The sequence below is a fragment of the Colobus angolensis genome, unplaced genomic scaffold (assembly GCF_000951035.1).
Source record: "Colobus angolensis palliatus isolate OR3802 unplaced genomic scaffold, Cang.pa_1.0 Scaffold437, whole genome shotgun sequence".
Lineage (NCBI taxonomy): Eukaryota > Metazoa > Chordata > Mammalia > Primates > Cercopithecidae > Colobus > Colobus angolensis.
The window spans coordinates 580,838-600,239 of record NW_012117788.1 but is presented as its reverse complement, the minus strand read 5'-3'; the positions used below and the strand labels follow the sequence as shown (position 1 = coordinate 600,239).

The following is a 19,402-nucleotide window of genomic DNA, read 5'->3' as shown; positions in this document are numbered from 1 at the left end:
CTCCATCCCTCCCTCCCTCCATCCATCCATCCCTCCCTCCATCCATCCATCCCTCCCTCCATCCCTCCATCCATCCCTCCCTCCATCCCTCCCTCCATCCATCCCTCCCTCCATCCATCCATCCATCCATCCATCCATCCATCCATCCATCCAGTGTTGGTCCATCTAGCATCCATCATCCTCCCCCTCCTCTTTCCCATGGTAAAGGGAGCCCTGCTTTGTGCCGAGCACTGCCCCAGATGCTAACATTAAATCCTGTTACCCATAAATAAATCATATTGCCCATCTTCTGGGACTCATGCCTTTCAACAGGAGAGAAGTGTGTTTGACTCTCTTTCCCCTCAGGCCCCAGACAGCAAAGTGGCACCTACCTGACTCGGCCACTTCAGAAATGGGCACCCCCTGCTCTTGCGACATGAAGCCCAGGATGGAGAAGACAACAAACCCAGCCACGAAGCTGGTGGTACTGTTCAGGAAGCAGAGGGCGACGCTGTCCCTGTGGCAGTGGGGCAAGGGCAGATAGGAACGGCGAGGAAAAGAGAGGAGGAGAGGTCAAAAGACAGTGAGCGGGGACGGAGGAGAGAGAAGGGGAAGGCAAGGGAGGCACAGAGGAGGGGAGGAAGCGAAGACAGCATGGGAAGAAGACAGTAGAAGAAAAAGACAAAACTCGGGTGGCAAACAACAAAGACAGAAGTGAGAGAGAAAAGGAAGAAGAAAGACATTCAGTCTGGGAGCTGAACCCACCAGGTCAGTTGGACACAACTTATCATGAATAAGGAAGGTCTGAGCCCAGAGATGATGAGTCTTTGTCCAGAGCCCACCCCCAGGCCCCTAGCCCTCCTTCGCCCCACCCCAGCCCACGCTGTTCTCACTTGTAGCAGTTGTTGTGGTACTTGTTGTAGCTGCCCAGGGCTGTCAGGCACCCCTGGCAGATGGCGAAGGAGAAGAAGATCTGGGTGCCCGCATCCATCCACACCTACACAAAACCCCAAGAAAGAGGTAGAGGAAGCCCCCAGGGCCCAGAGCCAGGGTGACCCGAGATCCAGACCCATCCCCTGCAGCACCAGCCTGGCCCTTCAGTGCTCCCTGAGCGCTTCCCTCCTGCATCCCAAGTCTCCGTGAGTACGCCCTCCTGTCTCCATGGTGATCTCCTCCCCAGGGGGGCCCAGTTTCGGTTTGGTTCTGTAGGCACTTAGTGAGTGCCAAATACATGTGTGTTGCTTGAATTTCTTCAGGGGAATCTACAAACCATGGCTGCACCCAAGGCCTATCTGCAGGGCACAGCTGGGAGTCACTTGTCTCATTCAACTAAGATCTCTATATATAGTGTCTTAAGCAGCTATGACCTGGGGACAAAGAGGCTGCTTCATCAAAATATCAAGATAAAATGCCCAGGAACCATGGCTCACGCCTGTAGTCCCAGCTGCTCGGGAGGCTGAGGCGAGAGGATGCCTTGAACCCAAGAGGTTGAGGCTGCAGTGAGCTATCATGGCGCCACTGCACTCCAGCCTGGGGGACAGAGCCAGACCCTGTCTCTAAGAAAGAAAAAAAAAAAATTTTAAGAAAAAAAGGTATATTTGAGTGGTGCAATTACAAGAGATTTTTAGTTTCTTTTTTATATAGCTTTCTTCCATATTTTCTAATTTTTCTCCAGTGGGCATCTATTGCTTTTAAACCAAGGAAAAAGCAATACAAGACTTTCAAAAATACAGACCTGGTTGGGTGGGGAGGGCATCTGGGGAAGTGGTCCCAGCACAGTACATACCTGAGGGTCCTTGAGGCGGAACAAATCTGGCTTCAAGTAATAGATGATGCCCTGGGAGGCCCCGGGAAGGGTAACACCTCGGATCAGCAGAATGACAAGCATCAGGTAGGGAAACGTGGCTGTGAAATAAACCACCTGGAGGTGGGGGGGCAGGCCAAGGTCACTCCTGGTGGGGACACAGTGGCCCTCCAGCCATGCCCCACAGGCAGTGCGAGTCACATGGAGCTCAGTCCCAGCCTCAGAGACCGCTAAGAGGGGCTAAGCACGGGAAACTTTCCACACCTCCCTTTACACATTCCAATGGGTCCGTGCTCCCCACAGATTTGGGGACACACATCCTGTGAGATGCACGTCGGCATGGGAAGGGTAGGGAGGGCGGAGGAAGACAGGGAGGGAGGCAGGTACAGGATTCCAGCCCATAACCTTCCCAGACCATTTTTTTCCTCTTATGTTTAGTCAACATGTACGTATGTACATAATCTGTACATATTTATGAAAAAGAGTGGTAGTTCCATCCATGTATATAATGTGTAATGATAAAATCAAGGCAAAGACTAATTTAAAGTCCAGAATCTGGTCTTTCTTAATCCCTTATCCTGGCCATTCTCTCCTTGCCCCCTGGCGACCCGGGGGAATGGCGACCAGATTTGTACAGCGATCTGTGGGGAAAGTTAGACTGTACTTTTCCAGGCTAATGGTTGGGGGAGCAGTGGTGGCCGGACTACGCTGCCACTCAGCAAACTCAGCTCCTTCCCTGGGTGGCAGCAGTGGCACTGTCTGTGCTGTTCTCACTACGGTGACCACTTTCATCATCACTATGACCAACTTGTGACAATTCAGGGAGGGGAAAGGCTGCTGCGGGAACAGACTAAGTGTATGGCCAAGCAGAGAAGTCTGTTTACCGACCATTCCTGGCTTTAAAAAGGCACAAAGCATAGTCTCCGGCTCTCTGGGTTGGAAATGATGCTCAAATCTGAATTCTCTCTATGTGACAAGCCCACTGTTGCCCATCCTTGGTGGGAACCCCTTCGATGACTGGAAACTCACCACCTCAAAGACAGTTCTGTTTGCTAATTCAAACTCAGAATTATCTTGCTATGTGTTAAATACAACAACAAGTGAGTCACAAGAGTGTGTGACCCTAATGATGTCATAGCCACACATAATGGACACACACACACACACACACACACAACGTGAGAGAAACCAGAAGGCAACACGGCAGAGGCAAACAGAGATCCGCAGTGCCAACCTGGCAGCGCAGTGATTAGCTCCAACAATGAGACTTTTCTGTTTTGAATTTGCCCTGAATATTCTTTTTTTTTTTTTTTTTTTTTTTTTTTTTTTTTTTTTTTTTTTTGAGACGGAGTCTCGCTCTGTCACCCAGGCTGGGTGCCGTGGCTGGATCTCGGCTCACTGCAAGCTCCGCCTCCCGGGTTTACGCCATTCTCCTGCCTCAGCCTCCCGAGTAGCTGGGACTACAGGCTCCCATGACCTCGCCCAGCTAGTTTTTTGTATTTTTTAGTAGAGACGGGGTTTCACCGTGTTAGCCAGGATGGTCTCGATCTCCTGACCTCGTGATCCACCCGCCTCGGCCTCCCAAAGTGCTGGGATTACAGGCTTGAGCCACTGCGCCCGGCCTGCCCTGAATATTCTTATGTAAACCGGATTTGTAAAGTCATATTGAAAAAGAAAGATTTTCCTTGCAGAGAGCTCAGATCCGCCTTCCTGTGACTTCCCCTGTTCTCACTATGCATCTCCCCTGCACTGCTCAGGAAGCATTGTTTCTTAAGAGAAAGAAATCCGTTCTCCAGAGGGTCCCCCTTAAGTGTCCCCGAAAGCTCTGGGGGCCCCAGGGAGCTTCCCAGGAGGCAGAACACCTCACCTTGCCTGTGGACTTGACCCCCTTCCAGATGCAGAAGTAGCAGATGACCCAGGCGAGCAGGAGGCACAGGGCCAGCTCCCAGCGCAGGGCCCCCAGGTCATGGATGCCCGAGGTGATGCTCAGAACTCGTCTCCTGGAAGATTGGGAAAAATAAGGAACGAAAGGCTAAAGGGGGCAGTTTGCAACTGTCGGCAAGTCTCCTGATTCTCAGATTCTCAGAGCTGACCCCATGGATCTCATATTTCAGGGCTTCCCGGACCCCCGGCCTCCCCCACAGTCATGCCATGTTCCCGTAGACCAAACTTCTACCATCATCCCATACGCATCTTTGTCTTTCTAACTCATCCAGATTTGTTTTTCTTATACAGAAAGATGGAGAGAGAGATGAGGAATGTACACATGAGCGTTTAGCGAGTAAATATTTACACATGCAGGTTAATGGGCCAGTGGCATGGGTACCCATGGAGGGTGCAGGTTAATGGGCCAGTGGCATGGGTACCCATGGAGGCGCGGAATGTGTGTGAGTGTCTAAACATGTGATGGGGTGCTGGAACTGCGTGCGTGAGTGTGAGGGTCTGGCACTGCGAGGGCATTCATGTGTGAGGGCAGTGGTGCCTACATGGAGGTGAGCTCAGTGTGAGAGTACAGGCAGGCTTGCGTGGGAATGTAGGTGGGCAAGTGTGGGCACGGGTCATGTGAAGGTGTAAGTTGTCATGTGAGAGGGTGAGTATGTGAGCGGAGGGTATGCCCAGGTCTTGATGTGCTCACTCCCGCCTTGGGTGATTTCAAGCTACCAGCACGATGCCACCAAGCATGGCACTGGGGAGAGACACGCACACCCAGCTCTCCTAAGGCTGTGAAGACTGTGTCCAGCAGCCCACCAGACATGTATGGGCAGACACGCGTGGAGGTAGGGATGTGGGGGTGAAGGTGGACATGATGGAGAAACGTGAGTCCCCGTGGAACCAGGTGAGTAGATGTGAGAGCGTTCTCCCCTGCCTCAGCGACGTGTGGGGTTGGAGTGGGGCGGGGGAGGAAGTGCTGGAAAGCATACAGAGAATCTTAAACTTGCACCCCAGACATTCAGACTTGCACAGCTCAGACATCCAAACTTCTTCTGCTTGGAGCCTCTTCACATGTGGCATACGGGCCCAGCACCTACTCCCAGAATTCCATGACAGGGGAGGTAAAATTCTCAGACGGGGTCACTGTGCCGGCTCCCGACTGGTTCAGAAAGTCCACGCAATGCTCTGTTGGGGACAAGGTTAGGGGCAAGATGGAGAGAGATGCCCTCATACCCTAGTCCCCCTGGCCCTCTGGCCTTGCAGCCTGGTGGTCCTCACCACTCTTAGCCCCAGGAGCTTCTTTTGGAGCCCACCCTCTCCAGAGCATCAGGAGGCTCATAGAGCCAGCTCTTCCTCCCCCTGCTCTTGTTCCCTCTGTATCTGGCTGCTTACCTGGCTGCCCTGCCAACCTCAGACACTGTCCAGACTTCAGATCTACTCAGACTTCTCATGGGCAGCTGGTAGGGAACGCATTCTCCCCACTGGCCCGTTCCTGTCTCTCCACTTGACAGACCAAGGGACTGAGGCCCTGTGCCTGCTCTTCCCCCTGCTTGGAATGCTGTTCATGTGCCGGGCTCTTTCTCACTTCAGGCCTCAGATGACACGTCTCCCTCCTTGTTCTATGGTTTCTGCAGTTTTGTTCACCTATCACAATTTGTGGTGGTTGTGTTTGTTTGTTTCCACCACCAGACTGTAAACACAGTGAAGGCTGGGTCCTTGCTGCTTTTGCTCAGCCTTGTACCCATCTACAGCCCTCGGCACCATGTTTAGCACACAGTAGGTGTCCAGTAAGTGCTTGCTAAGTGCACGAATGAGTAAGTGGCGATAACCCTTGCAGTTGTTTAATACACTCCCTTTGGGTTCTCCCAATCACACTGACTTGTCCTAGTGGCTGGCCTGAGGGCCCCAGAAGAGCCAAGGAGCAGAGCTGGCCCCGGAGCCCACATGGCTTGGCTGTGAGGCAAGTTCTGCTATACACCCCATCGCTGCTTGGATATCACCAGCCGCCGTAGCCCAGCCTCTATTAGGCAACATCCCAGAGGCTGAAATGATGGATACCTGTGTTCCAAACGTTGCTACAGGTCGTCCAGGGCAGCTGAGAGGTGAAGGAGCTGAACAGGTAGAAGAGAGCCCAGGCAAGGATGATGATGTAGTAGATATTCAAATATGACTCAATGACCACAGACGCCAGACCAATGCCTTCCAGAGTGGGGGAGAGGTGGGGAGGGACAAGAGAGATCAATGTTAGCAAAAAAGTCACACAGAAGCTGCCAGTTGAGGTTACAAGGGTATTGGGTGCTACACAAAGAGAACCACTGGGTTTATCCAGTGGCATGAGAACCCATTCACAGCATAGTTTTCTTTCTTTTTTCTTTTTTTCTTTTTACTTTTTTCTTGAGATGGAGTCTTGTTCTATTGCCCAGGCTAGAGTGCAGTGACACGGTCTCGGCTCACTGAAACCTCCACCTCCCAGGTTCAAGAGATTCTCCTGCCTCAGCCTCCTGAGTAGCTGGGATTACAGGCATATGCCACCACACCCAACTAGTTTTTGTATTTTTAGTAGAGATGGGGTTTCCCCATGTTGGCCAGGCTGGTCTTGAACTCCTGACCTCCCAAAGTGCTGGGATTATAGGCACATAACCTGTGCCCTAGCAGAGGAAGTAAGAACTTTGGGCAGGGGACGGAACTTTGGGCAGGAGCCCGTGGGTGTGATGCAAGGGACAGCAGACGGCAATGCTTGGGAGTCCTGGTCCCTCAGACTACAGGCATGAGCCACCGCACCTGGCCCACAGGGTATTTTTCTAAGGAAGAAATGCAGGTTACAGGACATTACCCTACGCATTTTCCCATTTTTGTAATATATATTTGAACGTATATATATATATTTTTTCATGGGAAAAGCTCTGGAAAGATCTTCACCCAAAAGTTAACAAGTGATTTTCTAGGTGGTAGGATTTCAAATAACATTTTCAAGTTTCTGGGTTTTTTCTTTTTTTTTTTTTTTTTTTTTTTTTGGCTATCTGCATTTTCTAGTTTTCCTACAACCACCATGTATTGGTTGGAAAATGAAAAGGGGCCAGAAGAAGGAAGGAGTAAGTAGGAAAATTTGGTAAGAATGTGTCTCGCACCAATAATCCTAGCACTTTGGGAGGCCAAGGCGGGTGAGTCACTTGAGGTCAGGAGTTTGAGACCAGCCTGGCCAATATGGTGAAACCCAACCTCTACTAAAAATACAAAAATTAGCCAGGTGTGGTGGCACACGCCTGTAATCCCAGCTACTTGGGTGGTTGAGCCACAAGAATCCCTTGACCCCGGGAGGCAGAGGTTGCAGTGAGCCGAGATCATGCCACTGCCCTCCAGCCTGGGTGACAGAGGGGTCTCAGGATAACAGCAAAAGAAAGAAACCAGAGAAGAAGGGAGAAATGGTCCCTGTGTCAGGACCTTAGGAGCCTGAGTCAGCACCTAGCGCCATCTCAGCCAGCAGCAAGACTGCCAGCAAAGGTGGAGACCTCACGCTATTTTAACACTTGTTGGGAAGCCTGGTGGTTAGCTGGATGCACTTGGTCTCCTGGCAGCGTACTTGGGGAGGGAGGGTGGCGGAGAGGGAGGGCTTACACACACCTCCCCAGCACCCCCGTCTACAAAGTGGAATCTTTTCCACAGTCATTTTAAAAGCAACGTGTTGCCAGGTGGCTTGGGAGTCCTGCGGAGAAGGGCTGGAGTCCAGTTTCCCCTGTGAGAGAATTCCCGCCCCTTTCCTGCTGGGTTAGCCCTCTCTGTCTTTAGTCGATGCTCAGTAACTTTGTGTGTGTGTGTGTGTGTGTGAGAGAGAGAGAGAGAGAGAGAGAGAGAGAGAGAGAGAGAGGGTCCAGGCTAGAGCTCAGTGGCGTGATCTCGGCTCGCTGCAGCCTCCAACTCCTGGGTTCAAGCTATTCTCCCATCTGAGCCTCCGGTGTAGCTGAGACCACAGACAGACCCGGCTAATTTTTAAATTTTTATGTAGAGACGGGAGAAGGGGTGGGTCTCACTATGCTGCCCAGGCTGGTCTCGAACTCCTGGGCTCAGGCGATCCTCCTCCCTCAGCATTCCGAAGTGCTCCCTACTTAATGAAGGACTGTGGACCTTTCAGAACAGCCTGGCTGGAAAATCGATGCTATGAACAAAACCACTCCTCCGGGGCCTGGTGAGCCCACCGTGGCAAGGACAGGTTCTGGGAGGTCCGGGCGGCCCCGCCGGGGGTGGGCGTGGCGCTGCGCAGGAGGGGGCCCGCCGATGGCAGCGGGTCCCCGGGGAGCGGGCGGGGCGTTGCGCGCGCGCACACAGACACCCACACAAACACACAAACAAACACACAAACAAGCGGCCCCTGTGCCGAGGCGGAACGCGCTGTGCTCGCGGCCGTCCGGCCCATCCCGCAGCCCTGGGTCAGCCCCGTGAACTCAGCGGACCCGCGATTCTGCTGGAGGGGGGCAGGGCGGCCCCCATCTCTGGGAGAGCAGGAGTGGCGCTGGGTGGAGAAGCCGGCCACCGAGCGGCCTGTGGCGGGAGCGTGCGAGCGCAGGGCGAGCCCCGAGCCTGAACGCACCGTCTCTCGTCTCCCGGGAGAGGGGAGTGCGGTGGGCGCTGCGGCCGGCAGAGGGCGGGTGGCGCAGCCCGGGCCTCCCACCCCATAGCATGGGCGCACACACCTCCCGCAGAGATCCCAGGCCTTGGCGCCTCTCTGACTTGGAAAAGAAGGAAAGAGCCACGATATCGCCTTCTCTCGCATTCCAGTGCTCCGTTTGCTCACCCTGACCATGGCACCCCCATAAGCTCTGTTTGTTCCAGGGAGGCCAGCCCTGCATGTGCTGTCCAGGAGCGTGCTTGGACCTGAGCATAGGACCCAGCTGAGGGGGACATGTACTGCTGCTGGGATGGAGGGCAGAACAGGGGGAAACTGTTCTGGCTGAGGCCCAGCACCCCTGGAGCACCCAGCACCTGTGAGTAGAACCACAGTAAGCCAAGCTTCACTCGGTTCCAGCCCCTCACTGCTGCCCCTGCAGGGGTAGAGGCATCAGCACCAAACTGGCCTCCCCCACCTCCCCCTAATCAGTGGTAAGGGTCCCAGCTTGCTGGTGTTTCCCCACCAGGCTCACCTCTCTCCAACCCGCCCATGAAGCCTGATCCTGCTTCTGCACTTGGCGCAGGATGGGAGTGAGCGGATGAGTGAGAAGGTGGGTGGGTAGGAAGGGAGAGACAATGGGGGGATGCAGGCAAGATGGAGGGCCCATGAATAGGAAGATGGGGGAGGATACATACCCTGGAAGAGGGGGCAGATCTTCCTCCAGGCTGTGACACTCCCTTGGCTGGTGTACTGGCCCAGCGCCACCTCCAGAAAGAACACCGGGATGCCACAGACAAAGAAGAAGATGAAGTAGGGGATGAAGAAGGCTCCTGTAGAAAAGAGAGGGGCAGGGCTGAGCCACACCGGGGCTCTTCCTCAGCCTGGATCCTTTCAGACCCCCCTCCTCCAACAAACCCACCCTCCACCATCCTGTTCTGAATCTCCCTCCTGACCCCTCCCGAGGACCCAAGTCGGCTTCCTCCTGTCTGCCTGCCGTCCTGAGTGTTAGGCAGGTACAGGTGGGAATGTTCTGATCTGAACCCTACACAGAATGAGAAAGACCTTGGAAGGGAAATTAATGAAAACTTAGGTGGAAATTCTAATATATATACTATTTATTTTCTTAGTGTACTTTACAAATCTAGTCAATAGATTATTTTTGGAATAAACACATGGCTTCTATATAACTTGTTATGCTTATTAAACTTTTGGTACATTTTAGAGAAAAACAAACACAAACATGTGGGAAGCATTGTTTTCCCACTAATAATTTTCAGGGTGTTTGTTGCCTCCACCCAGTTCTGATCTGAATGGGGCCCCCAGCAGAGAAGGCCATGCTATGATTAGGTGCCAACCTGCAGGTGCCAGAGGGAGGCCAGGCCTAACAGACATCCAGCAGATTACACAGGAATGGAATCTGAAGACAACACCAAGCCCAGGAGACCCACCTCAGTAGGAGTCACTAAGGCATAAACCTCGCGTCAGAAGTTCCTCTCAGGATGAATGGATTATTGTTTGTTACACCATGAGAACACTGAGTGCTTACTTGGTGCTGACTTCATGTTAGGCACTCTTGTACATGCTTCATCAACATCACAGTCCTTGCAAAACAACCTCCCATGGGGCAGGCCCTACTGTTATCCCCATTTTGCAGATAATAAAACTGAGGTCACTTTAAAGATGGAAAAACCGAAGCACGAATGAGGAAACTGAGGCACAAACCCAGGCGGTCTAGTCCTGAGGCTGAGCTCTTAATCACTACACTATATACCTCTGATACTTCATATCCATATTATTATGTAGAAAACACAGAAAGTACAGAGGGAAAGAAAGGAAAAAGCATTGATTATCCTTCCAGATTTCTTAAAAGCACACACACGTATTTCTTTTCTGCAAAAATGAGAAGTAATCGTGTATCAAATACATTATTTGATAACCACTTTTTAAATTTTTACCATAAACATCTTCATGTCAATAAATACATAGCTATCTCATCATTTTGATTGCTGCATAGTGTTCCACTCTATGGATCTATCCTAGTGCACTTCGCCAGTATGTTGTCATTGGACTTTTGGTCATTTCATCCGAAACGTTGTCATAATGAAGACCGCTGTCCACATCCTCGTGCACTTGTCTAATTCACTCCTTAGTACAAATTACCAGTAGAGGAACTCCTGAGTCAAAAGGTATGCACTTTTTTTTTTTTTTGCTTTGTGTGTGTGAATGATAAAATATACATAATATAAGTCACTTTAACTGTTCTTAAGTGTACAGTTCAGTGGCATTAAGTATATTCGCAATGTTGTGCAACCATCACCACCATCCATCAGAGCTTTTTCATCATCCTGGACTGAGACTCTGTACACATTAAACCCGAACTCCCCATTCCCCTCTCTCCCCAGCCCCTGGCCACCGTGATTCTACTTTCTGTTTCTATGCATTTGCCTCTTCTAGGTACCTCATGAACGTGTAATCACACAGTGCTTATCTCTTTGTGCCTGGCTTATTTCACTCAGCATGCATGCCTCCAAGATTCATCCAGGTCGTAGCATGAATTCCCTTCTTTTTGAAGGCTACGTAATATTCACTTGTGGGAACCTACCACGTTCTGTTTATCTATTCATCTGTTCGTGGATATTTGGCTTGTTTCCACCTTTGGGGGATGCACATTTTTTTAAACATGCATCTCCAAATTGTTCTGCAAAACTCTTGCACCCATCTGTCAGATTCCTGATAGCAATATGTGAGAGAAGGAAAAGGTCGTGTCTTCTGGATCCTGGAGAGCCACAAGCCAGTAACTCTCCACTGAGTTCCAAAGTCCCTTTGAACCCCATGTTTGCCTTTCCAACCCTGGGAATACTGGAGTGTTGGTCAACACAGTGCCAGTAACACCACTGACCCAGGTTTCAGTGGCTTGGGAAGTCCCGGGACTTAGGCTGGGGGGTAGCGTGCAGTGGAGGGACATGGCCTGAGGCCTCCCCAGAAGGTGCTTTACGGGATGTCTGTCCGGGCGTGTGGCCCACGGGACTCCCTCCCACCTGTTGTGTGCAGGAGGTCCTCCCCTCTGATAAAAGAGGTGGCTTCAGTTCTCGCCTGGGAGTGTGGACTTCTGCCCCACAGAAGATGGGGTGACCTCAGGAGGCCTGGAGCTGGACCCCCCTCAGACTGGGTCCTCCCTGAAAGGGCGGCACCAAGTCTGGACCTTCGGGGGCAGATGAAAAGGTTGGTTCTGGATCGCGTATAGGGCGTCTGCTACCCTTGGGTTTCTAGAACACTAGTGCTGCCAACACCCTCCCCTCAAATTATCTGATCAGTGCCTTGCTTTGGAAGGTTGCCCTGGTTCATGTCTCCTTGGTGTCAGCCCAGGCTGTGGACACAAGCAGTCCAATGATGTCCCACGGGAACCTTTACAGACAGGGTGTCCGGAAGCCTGTGGTTGGTTTAAACACCTCTGCGGTGTGCCTTACCTCCGCTGTGTGCTCGTTCCTGAACCACTCACAATCCAGATAACGGGAGTTTCCTAAAGTTCTCTTCCGAGGTGAGCGATTTCTTAAGGATGATCGAATTCAGGGGCTCCCCTCTTTTTCATAACCAAAGACCTCATTAGACCAATAGTTTTATGACTCTTTTTGTTTCTTTTGAAAGATTTTTCTCTACAGAACTATGTTTACTAATTAATAATCAATAAATTTCCCTGTGTATATTAATAAAAATCATAGTTAACTGCCAATCAGGCCTTATGGTCAGCTTAAGATAAACTTTATTATCACTATGAGTTAGTACAGTTCAGTCTACAGCAAAAACTAAAAGACATTTGGACTAGTCTGAGACATCCTGTTTCCACATCCATCCATCATTAGGTTGTTGGAAACGAGAAAATCAATTCCTGGTCCTTCTTTACTAATTCCTAGACCCCCAAGGACCAGGGACTCCAGATTGGGACCCCAACTGCATCTTAAAGAAGATGGCCCCCTCATCCTTTTTTTTTTTTTTTTTTTTGAGACGGAGTCTCGCTCTGTCGCCCAGGCTGGAGTGCAGTGGCCGTATCTCAGCTCACTGGAAGCTCCGCCTCCTGGGTTTACGCCATTCTCCTGCCTCAGCCTCCCGAGTAGCTGGGACTACAGGCGCCCGCCACCTCGCCCGGCTCATCTTTTGTATTTTTTAGTAGAGACGGGGTTTCACCGTGTTAGCCAGGATGGTCTCGATCTCTGGACCTCGTGATCCGCCCGTCTCGGCCTCCCAAAGTGCTGGGATTACAGGCTTGAGACACTGCGCCCGGCCGGCCCCCTCATCTTAAAGAAGAAAGAAAGAGTGTCTTTCCCAAGAGTTAGGCTGGGACGAGGGTCACCCGGATCCGACATCCCATGATGTTACTGGGGGTTCTTATCTCTCTCTGTGCACCCCGCCCCATGGCCAGGACAGAGGCCACAGCCACAGCAGAAGCCAGTGGCAGGACAGAGGCAGGGTGAGCGCCCAACGCCGCGGCCCTGCCTCCCAGGCCCTAGTGCTCTCTCCCTCCCGGATAGCTGGGTGAGGAGCGTGCGGTGACGCAGGAACCAGACAGCCTGGTTCCAGGGCCCTCTGAGGTCCTGGGCAAATCCTTCTCCACCAAAGGAGGGCTTATCCTGGGCCACCTCCATCTCCACCCCTGACATCCTACATGCCACGAGATGGTGGCCCTGTATGAAGGAGGAAACCAACACGCTGCCCCTTCATCCTCCTTCCCCTGACTTTCTGGCCCAGGGTCAGCCTACCCTCTCAGCCTCGGCACTAGAGACCGGGCCAGTCCAAGAAAGCCTACTGCTTTTTCTTAGGAGCTGTCAATTCAAGCAGCTTGTGATCATAACTGTAAGCTTTAAAACACATAGCAAGATACGTAGTAGACACTCTGTAAATATTGGTCAGATTTAATATAAACAGTGGTTAGGAGGATTTTCTCAACAATGGTTATCTCTAAATGTGAGTATTCTTTCCACCTTCCTGAAAGGTTCTAATGTTTGCAATAAACATACACCTTTTCCACAAGAAGAATAAAAGTGATTTCAAAAGGCAAAAAAAACAAAACAAAACAAAAAAAAATGAATCTGACCACTCACAAAGGACCGCCCACTGAACGACTCTATTCCTATGAAATATCCCTAACAGGGATCCGCAGAGACCGGCAGCACGTGAGCGGTTGCCAAGGGCTGGCCGGGAGAGGGAATGAGGAGCGACTTCTGATGAATATAGGATCTCTTTTGGGGATGATGAAAATGTTCTAAAAGTGACTGTGGTGTTGGTTGTACAATCCTGTGACTAAAAACCACTGAGCCGTACACTTAGAAAAAGGAATCCGGCCCCTCCCCACCACTGCTAATTTTTACATCCAGTGCTGAAAAACAATAAAATCCTGTTTCTCTAATTTGAAAAAAAAACACTCAAAGGCAAAGTATTTCTCCAAACAAAATTGCTTCGGTGGCTCCTCTCTCACTCAGAACAGAGCCTGAGTGACCCTGTTACCTCTCTGACCTCACCCCATTCTTCTCTCGCTCTCTCATTCCGCCCCAGCCACACCTGCCTCCTCACTGCTCCTCAGACAGGCCCTGCTGCTTCCAGTCCCAGGGCCTGTGTCGGGCGTGTTCTCCATCCAGGGCACACCCACGACGCTGACACCTTCACTTCCTTCAAGTCTGCCGAACTGTCCCCTTCCCCCCCGCACGCCTAGCACTCCCTATCCCTCTTCCCTACGTCAGGCCTCACCCCTCCACGCATCACCATTTGACACGGACCATGCTGCTCTGTTTGTCCGCAGCCTGCCGCAGACACAGCACCGCTCCCCAGAACCCTTCCACGGAGCGCAGCACGTGGAATGTGTTCTGTTTCGCACCTAGTGCCGGGTCTGGCACGTGACAGGCCCGCAGTCCTGTTCGCTGAATGAGTGGCGGAATTCTATCAACGACTGACCTTTACATAGACATGAAGGAGCTTTTGTAAAAAACTAGAATTTCTTGGTCCCGCCCATGGCCTAATTTCATCTTCACCGTCGCCCTGGGAGGTACTGTCCCCATTTCACAGAGGGGATGCTGAGGCTAATGGTGGAGCTGGAACTCAAACTCATGTCCTCCGATTCCAGAATAGCCCTCCTTTTATCAACCACACTGCCCAGGAAGGAGGGCCCAGGTAGGCACTGCCCAGCTGCCAGGGCACAGCTCTCCCCACCATGCCTACCTCAAAGTGAACTCACCACCTCCATTTTTGTAGCAGAGATAGGGAAACCTCCAGACATTGCCCAGCCCAATGATCTCCCCGGCCACTGACAGCACAAACTCCATCTTGTTGTTCCATTGGCCCCGATCCTTCACCTGGTCCTCGTCTTCCTGGTCCAACTTCTCTCCCTCCTCGGGGACCCAGGAGACCGCAGGAGGCCCATGCTCGTGCACTGCCACCTTCCCGTCCATGGCCGTGCGGCGGATTGGGAGGCCCCACTGGGTGGGCAGGATGACGAGGGCCAAAGCCTGGCGGGAAGAGAAGAAATCAGCTGTAAACCCCGACGTGCTCCCGCCAGCCCTGCTTTCCCATCCTGATCTCTGCTGTCAGCGTATCGCTGTTCTTCCCAGGTGCTCATGGCATCCTCACCTAAGGTTACACTTCGTTCTCATCACTCTCAGAGCAAATGAAGAGCAAATCTTAGTTTCTGAGTTTGCAGATGAGGAAATCTAGGCCTTGACAGATGAAGTGATTTGCCCAAGACCACTCAGGAGTAGAACTGTGACGAAAACCCAGGCTCGAGCTTTTTCTTTTCATGTCCCTTTTTATCGGCACAGCTCGCCACCATCCCAGCCGGCCCGTCTGCCCAGGTCCTTGATGTCTGCTGAGTGACCTCAGCTTAGCCTCAGGCCTCCAGGCCAGAAGGGATCAAGGCTGCCGAGGTAGCAAGGGTCAAAGGGCAGGTGTGGCCAAAGTGACTGCATGGTTCTCTCCTAGCCAGCTGTGTGCTAAGGTGATCGATCAACACGGAGTAAACAGGGGAGCCAGCAGCTTTGGGCAGCTGATTGGGAGGAAAAGAGAAGGTGGGGCCTCTGAACAAGGCCAGATGACAACAAGGATCGGCACCAGGGGCAAGTGCAAACCTTCGAGGGAGCCCCAGCTCCTCTTCTCTCTGTTGCATCTCTGTCCTGAGAAAAACTGGGGGGCCCTGGTGCCAGAAGGGATCAGCAGACCAGTTCTCGCTTGGCTGGCAATCATCTCCAGATGACCCCCAAGGTGACCAAATGGCTGGCTCTTCAAGAGGGAGGCCCAGCAGTGGCTGCCCTTCTCGGCGGGTCACTGCCCTTCCTTCTCCCTGCCCTCCTAGAGAGCCCAAAGCGCCCTAGACCTCCAGAAAAAATGACATGGGCCATTCTCAGTTCTACTCTCTGGCCCTTGGCCTGCTTGTCAACTGCCAGGAGATAAATCCGGTTCTGTCAGGGTGTATCTCCAGTCTGTGTTTACCTTCTCCTCCTTCTCATACACACAAACAATTACCCTGAGGCCACCTCTGCCTTTATTCCCAGGGAATTGCCAAGAGGAGGTGCCCCAGACTGTAGAGAGGAGTCCCCATTCCACAGCCCCTCACCTCGGAGGGGTATTGAGGGAATCAGGTCTACCAAGTGCTCCGTGCTCCTCCAAACCTCTAGAGAAACACAGGGATTCTTTTTATTAAGGAAGAGTCTGTGTTTATTTGTTGGTCCTTTTAACCCAGGCAACAGCCCAAGCCCAAGTCAGTTAGAAAGACGTGGGCAGGAGCCATTTGAGGCTATGGAAATTTTTGAAGGTGACTTGGAGGGTGCCAGGAACGGGAAAGCGTGTCAGAGTGAAATTCTGGTTTGGGACCTACTTGGAGGCTTCCCCTGCAGCCCAGGAGGGAGGATGAGGAGAGACACCCAGTGGAAAGCAAAGGCACTGAGTCTCTGACATAAGGGAGAAGGCAGGGCAGCGGGGAAAAGAGCGCTTCTGGGTCCGTCCGGAGTATGTGATCAGACCCATGGGGGCTTTGAGCACTGGAGCCTTGGGAGAACAAACGGGGAGTTAGGCCCAGGGGAGAAGCTGGTACCATCTGAACCCAAATGTCGATGTTGCTACAGAATTAGGACTGAGGCACCCTGAGAAATGACCCTGGACTTATCCCCAAACAAATTAACAACCTAGTCAACGAGCTTGAAAACATTCATGAAAAAGCACCAGACGGGAAACCCAAGTTCTAATCCAGATCTAGCTGTTAATAACAACAACAGGCTGACACCTGAGTGAGCCCCGTGGTCACAACAGGCACTCTTTCTCTGTGTGACTGACGTGCGTCTTCGTAAGAATCTTTGAAGGTAGGCATTACTATTAGCTCCACTTCACGTGTGAGGAAGTGAAGCTCCGAGAGATTAACAAACAGTGCCTGGCGCCTGCGGGGCCTCGGGAACACCATTCTTGAATGCTAGAATAAACTTACCAAGACAGTGAGTGGTGGAGCTGGGTCTCTAACTTGCTGTGTGACCTCAGGCCAATCACACCTCCTCTCTGAACCCTAAGTCTCCCTGGAAGAGAGAATGACCGCTGCTCAGCAGGGGTGTTCGGAGGGTGAAGGGATAAAATCAAGATTCAATAAAGAGAAGGAGAACCGAGGGTCTCTGCTCGCCGGCCACAGGGTGAGCTCCAAACACAAGGACCCCTAGGGCAGGGGTCAGAAATGAGCCTGACTGTTCCCAGACCAGAGGCAGCGACCGCAGGACCAAGGTGGTCTCCAGAGTTGGGGGAGTGGAGTCTTGTTGGGGAAAACGAGTGAATGAAGAGAACGCCGGAGGGGAGCAGGGGCAGGGAAGCAAATCACAGAATCCTGTGTGGGCCCAGGATTTGAGTTTTATCAGAAATAGGGGAAGAGAGAAAAGAGAACATGAGGTGATGAACTGACACTGACACATGTTTTTTTAAAAAATAAAAAGGTAATTGGGAGGAGCATAACTTGTGGTTAAGAATGAAAATCCAGAATAGCAGGATGAAAGCAAGAGCAAGTGAAAAGGACAGCCCCGAGCCAGGGTAACTCAAGGGGAAACAGGCTTAAACTGCAGCAAGAGGGATTTAAGTCAGACTCAGGGAGGAAATGGCCCAGAGGATGTTGGACACCAAAACAAGCTGTACTGAGTTCTCCTTTCTGGCTACTTTTCAAAGGTGCACCCCACCCTCGCTGTGCGCTTCCACCTCCAGCTTCGGCTGGCCGCCGCTCCAGCCCCTGGCGTCTCCTCCCGAGGCCGCCCACCTGCTTTGCTAAGCTGCGGCAGGGGGTGAGGGACGGCGGATGGACCTCATCATACTTCAGTGCCCTTCAGCAGCGAACACGCCCGTTTCCACCCCGGGGCTTGGTGCTGCCCTGAGAGGAAATCTTCAAGAGACTAGAAAGTCCAAAGTTAAGTCTGTTTTCAGGAGCTGGGCATGTAGCCAGAGGTCCAGCCGGGGCTCGCAGAGGAGCAGACAAGACAGAAATGCTGCTGCCCATGTGCCGCCGGGGTCCCAGCTCTGTCCCCTTTGCTCCCCAGTCCAGCATAGGAACAGCTCAGTCCTTGCACATGGGGGGATGGGACCCAGCCCCCGCTTCAGCCTACACCCACATACCAACGCCCATTCGCGTACCCGCACTGGTGCCATTTCCCGTCACGTCCCTTCGCACACACATACCTGTGTGCATGACCAAGACCTGGCTCCCTCTGTAGTCCTTCACACCCCGTGAGCTGCTTGTCTCAGTTGGTGGCTGCCCGCAGCTCCCCTGAGTGCCCCCCTCGGGCACGAGCACACCCAAGCCGCCCACCGCCCAAAGCCAAGACAGCTTCCTCCTGGGAGACGCCGGGCACCCAGCTCGTCATGCTCGGCCAGTAGGCAGAGGACAGGAGCTCCTCACCTGTGATCATTTATTGCCGTTCCTGGGCCCTCAGGAATGTCCCGAGGTTTCTCCTCTCCACTGTTCCTTCCACCTCGATGGACACCCTCTGCTTCCCCTCCCCTCGCCAGATGACCACCCCTGCTTTCACCCACTGCCGTGACCAGCTCCCCATCAGTGGACTTTCCTGTTCCACAGGCTAATCCCTGAGCCGCTCCCACGCTGGATGGGGTGGAGCTAGGGGGAACCCCTTGTCCTGAGAGTCGGTCGTGGGCATCAGACTTGCCCTCTGGCCTGAGGTTACTGCAGGTCCTGCCTCCCACCACAGACACGCACAGTTCCACAGTCTCACTTCCCAGGGCTCTATCCCTCCAGCCCCTCTGGGCAGCAGGTGGAGACTGCAAAAACAGAGCCAGCCCTTCCACTTCCCGCTCACCTCAGTCCCCAGCACTGGCTCCTGCGGTCAGCTCAGCTGCGGGCATCAGGTCTCCAGGAGAGTTCCAGGGTGGCTGCTTACAGGAAAGTCAAGACAGCCGGGACCTGAAAGGGAAACTGTCCTCCACGTTCACGCTTTACCCTGTTCCTCCCAGTGCAAAATCCCATGTGACTTGTCCAGGGACTCCCAGACAGAAAGAAGCTCTGTGTGTGTGTGTGTGTGTGTGTGTAAGTGAAGGGACAGAGAAATACCAGGAGCGACAGGAGGGACTGAGGCCAAAAGTTTGTGAACCAAGATTACAACATCCAACCTCAGGAAGTCAAATCCTCTGTCCACAATGTTCCCACCCCCCTCCCACTCCCACTATGAACCCACTGTCTCCAGACCGTGCCCTCCCAGTGGGCATGGTCCCATGATGACCCCTCCAGAGCTGGGCTGAGCTGCTCCCTTGGGCAGGGGAAGGGGCTCAGAGGCTCACACCCCAACCTCATCTCCCCTCCTCCTGCTCCTTCCCCTTGCTCCTTCGCCCTCCCCCTTCCCCCTTTTCCTCTATCCCCCTCCAGAACCATCTCCTTCCCAGGGAGGAGGAGATGGGATGTGCAGCACAGGGGCAGCCCTCTCTTACCAGAGACTCCGGGCTGGAAACTGAGAACCTGGGAGGGGAGGTGACCTCACTGATGAGGGCAAGGGAGGAGGGTGAATCACACCCTGGAGTTTTCCACCAAGTACCTGCCCTCTGTGGCTTCCAGGCAAGGCCCTGGACCTGCACAA

General features: G+C 52.7%; 1 protein-coding gene across 3 annotated transcripts in view; it reads right to left on the bottom strand.

Moving 5' to 3' along the window:
* The window catches only part of SLC6A12 (solute carrier family 6 (neurotransmitter transporter), member 12), a 26,460-nt gene extending 7,234 nt beyond the window's left edge, over window positions 1–19,226 (bottom strand). Inside the window, exons 1-10 of one of the 3 annotated variants that reach the window (XM_011957128.1) lie at window positions 18,632–19,226; window positions 16,777–16,861; window positions 14,542–14,812; window positions 9,014–9,148; window positions 5,774–5,914; window positions 4,813–4,900; window positions 3,651–3,783; window positions 1,766–1,900; window positions 873–976; window positions 372–496 (exon numbers count right to left, since the gene is read on the bottom strand). In XM_011957128.1, coding sequence (XP_011812518.1) covers window positions 372–496; window positions 873–976; window positions 1,766–1,900; window positions 3,651–3,783; window positions 4,813–4,900; window positions 5,774–5,914; window positions 9,014–9,148; window positions 14,542–14,755 — 1,075 coding nt within the window. In that variant the 5' untranslated portion in view covers window positions 14,756–14,812; window positions 16,777–16,861; window positions 18,632–19,226. Of the gene's footprint in view, window positions 1–371; window positions 497–872; window positions 977–1,765; window positions 1,901–3,650; window positions 3,784–4,812; window positions 4,901–5,773; window positions 5,915–9,013; window positions 9,149–14,541; window positions 14,813–16,776; window positions 16,862–18,216; window positions 18,404–18,631 lie in introns of those variants that run through there. The other 2 variants (XM_011957129.1, XM_011957131.1) reach the window with 2 other exon arrangements.
* Window positions 19,227–19,402: the final 176 nt, after the last annotated feature.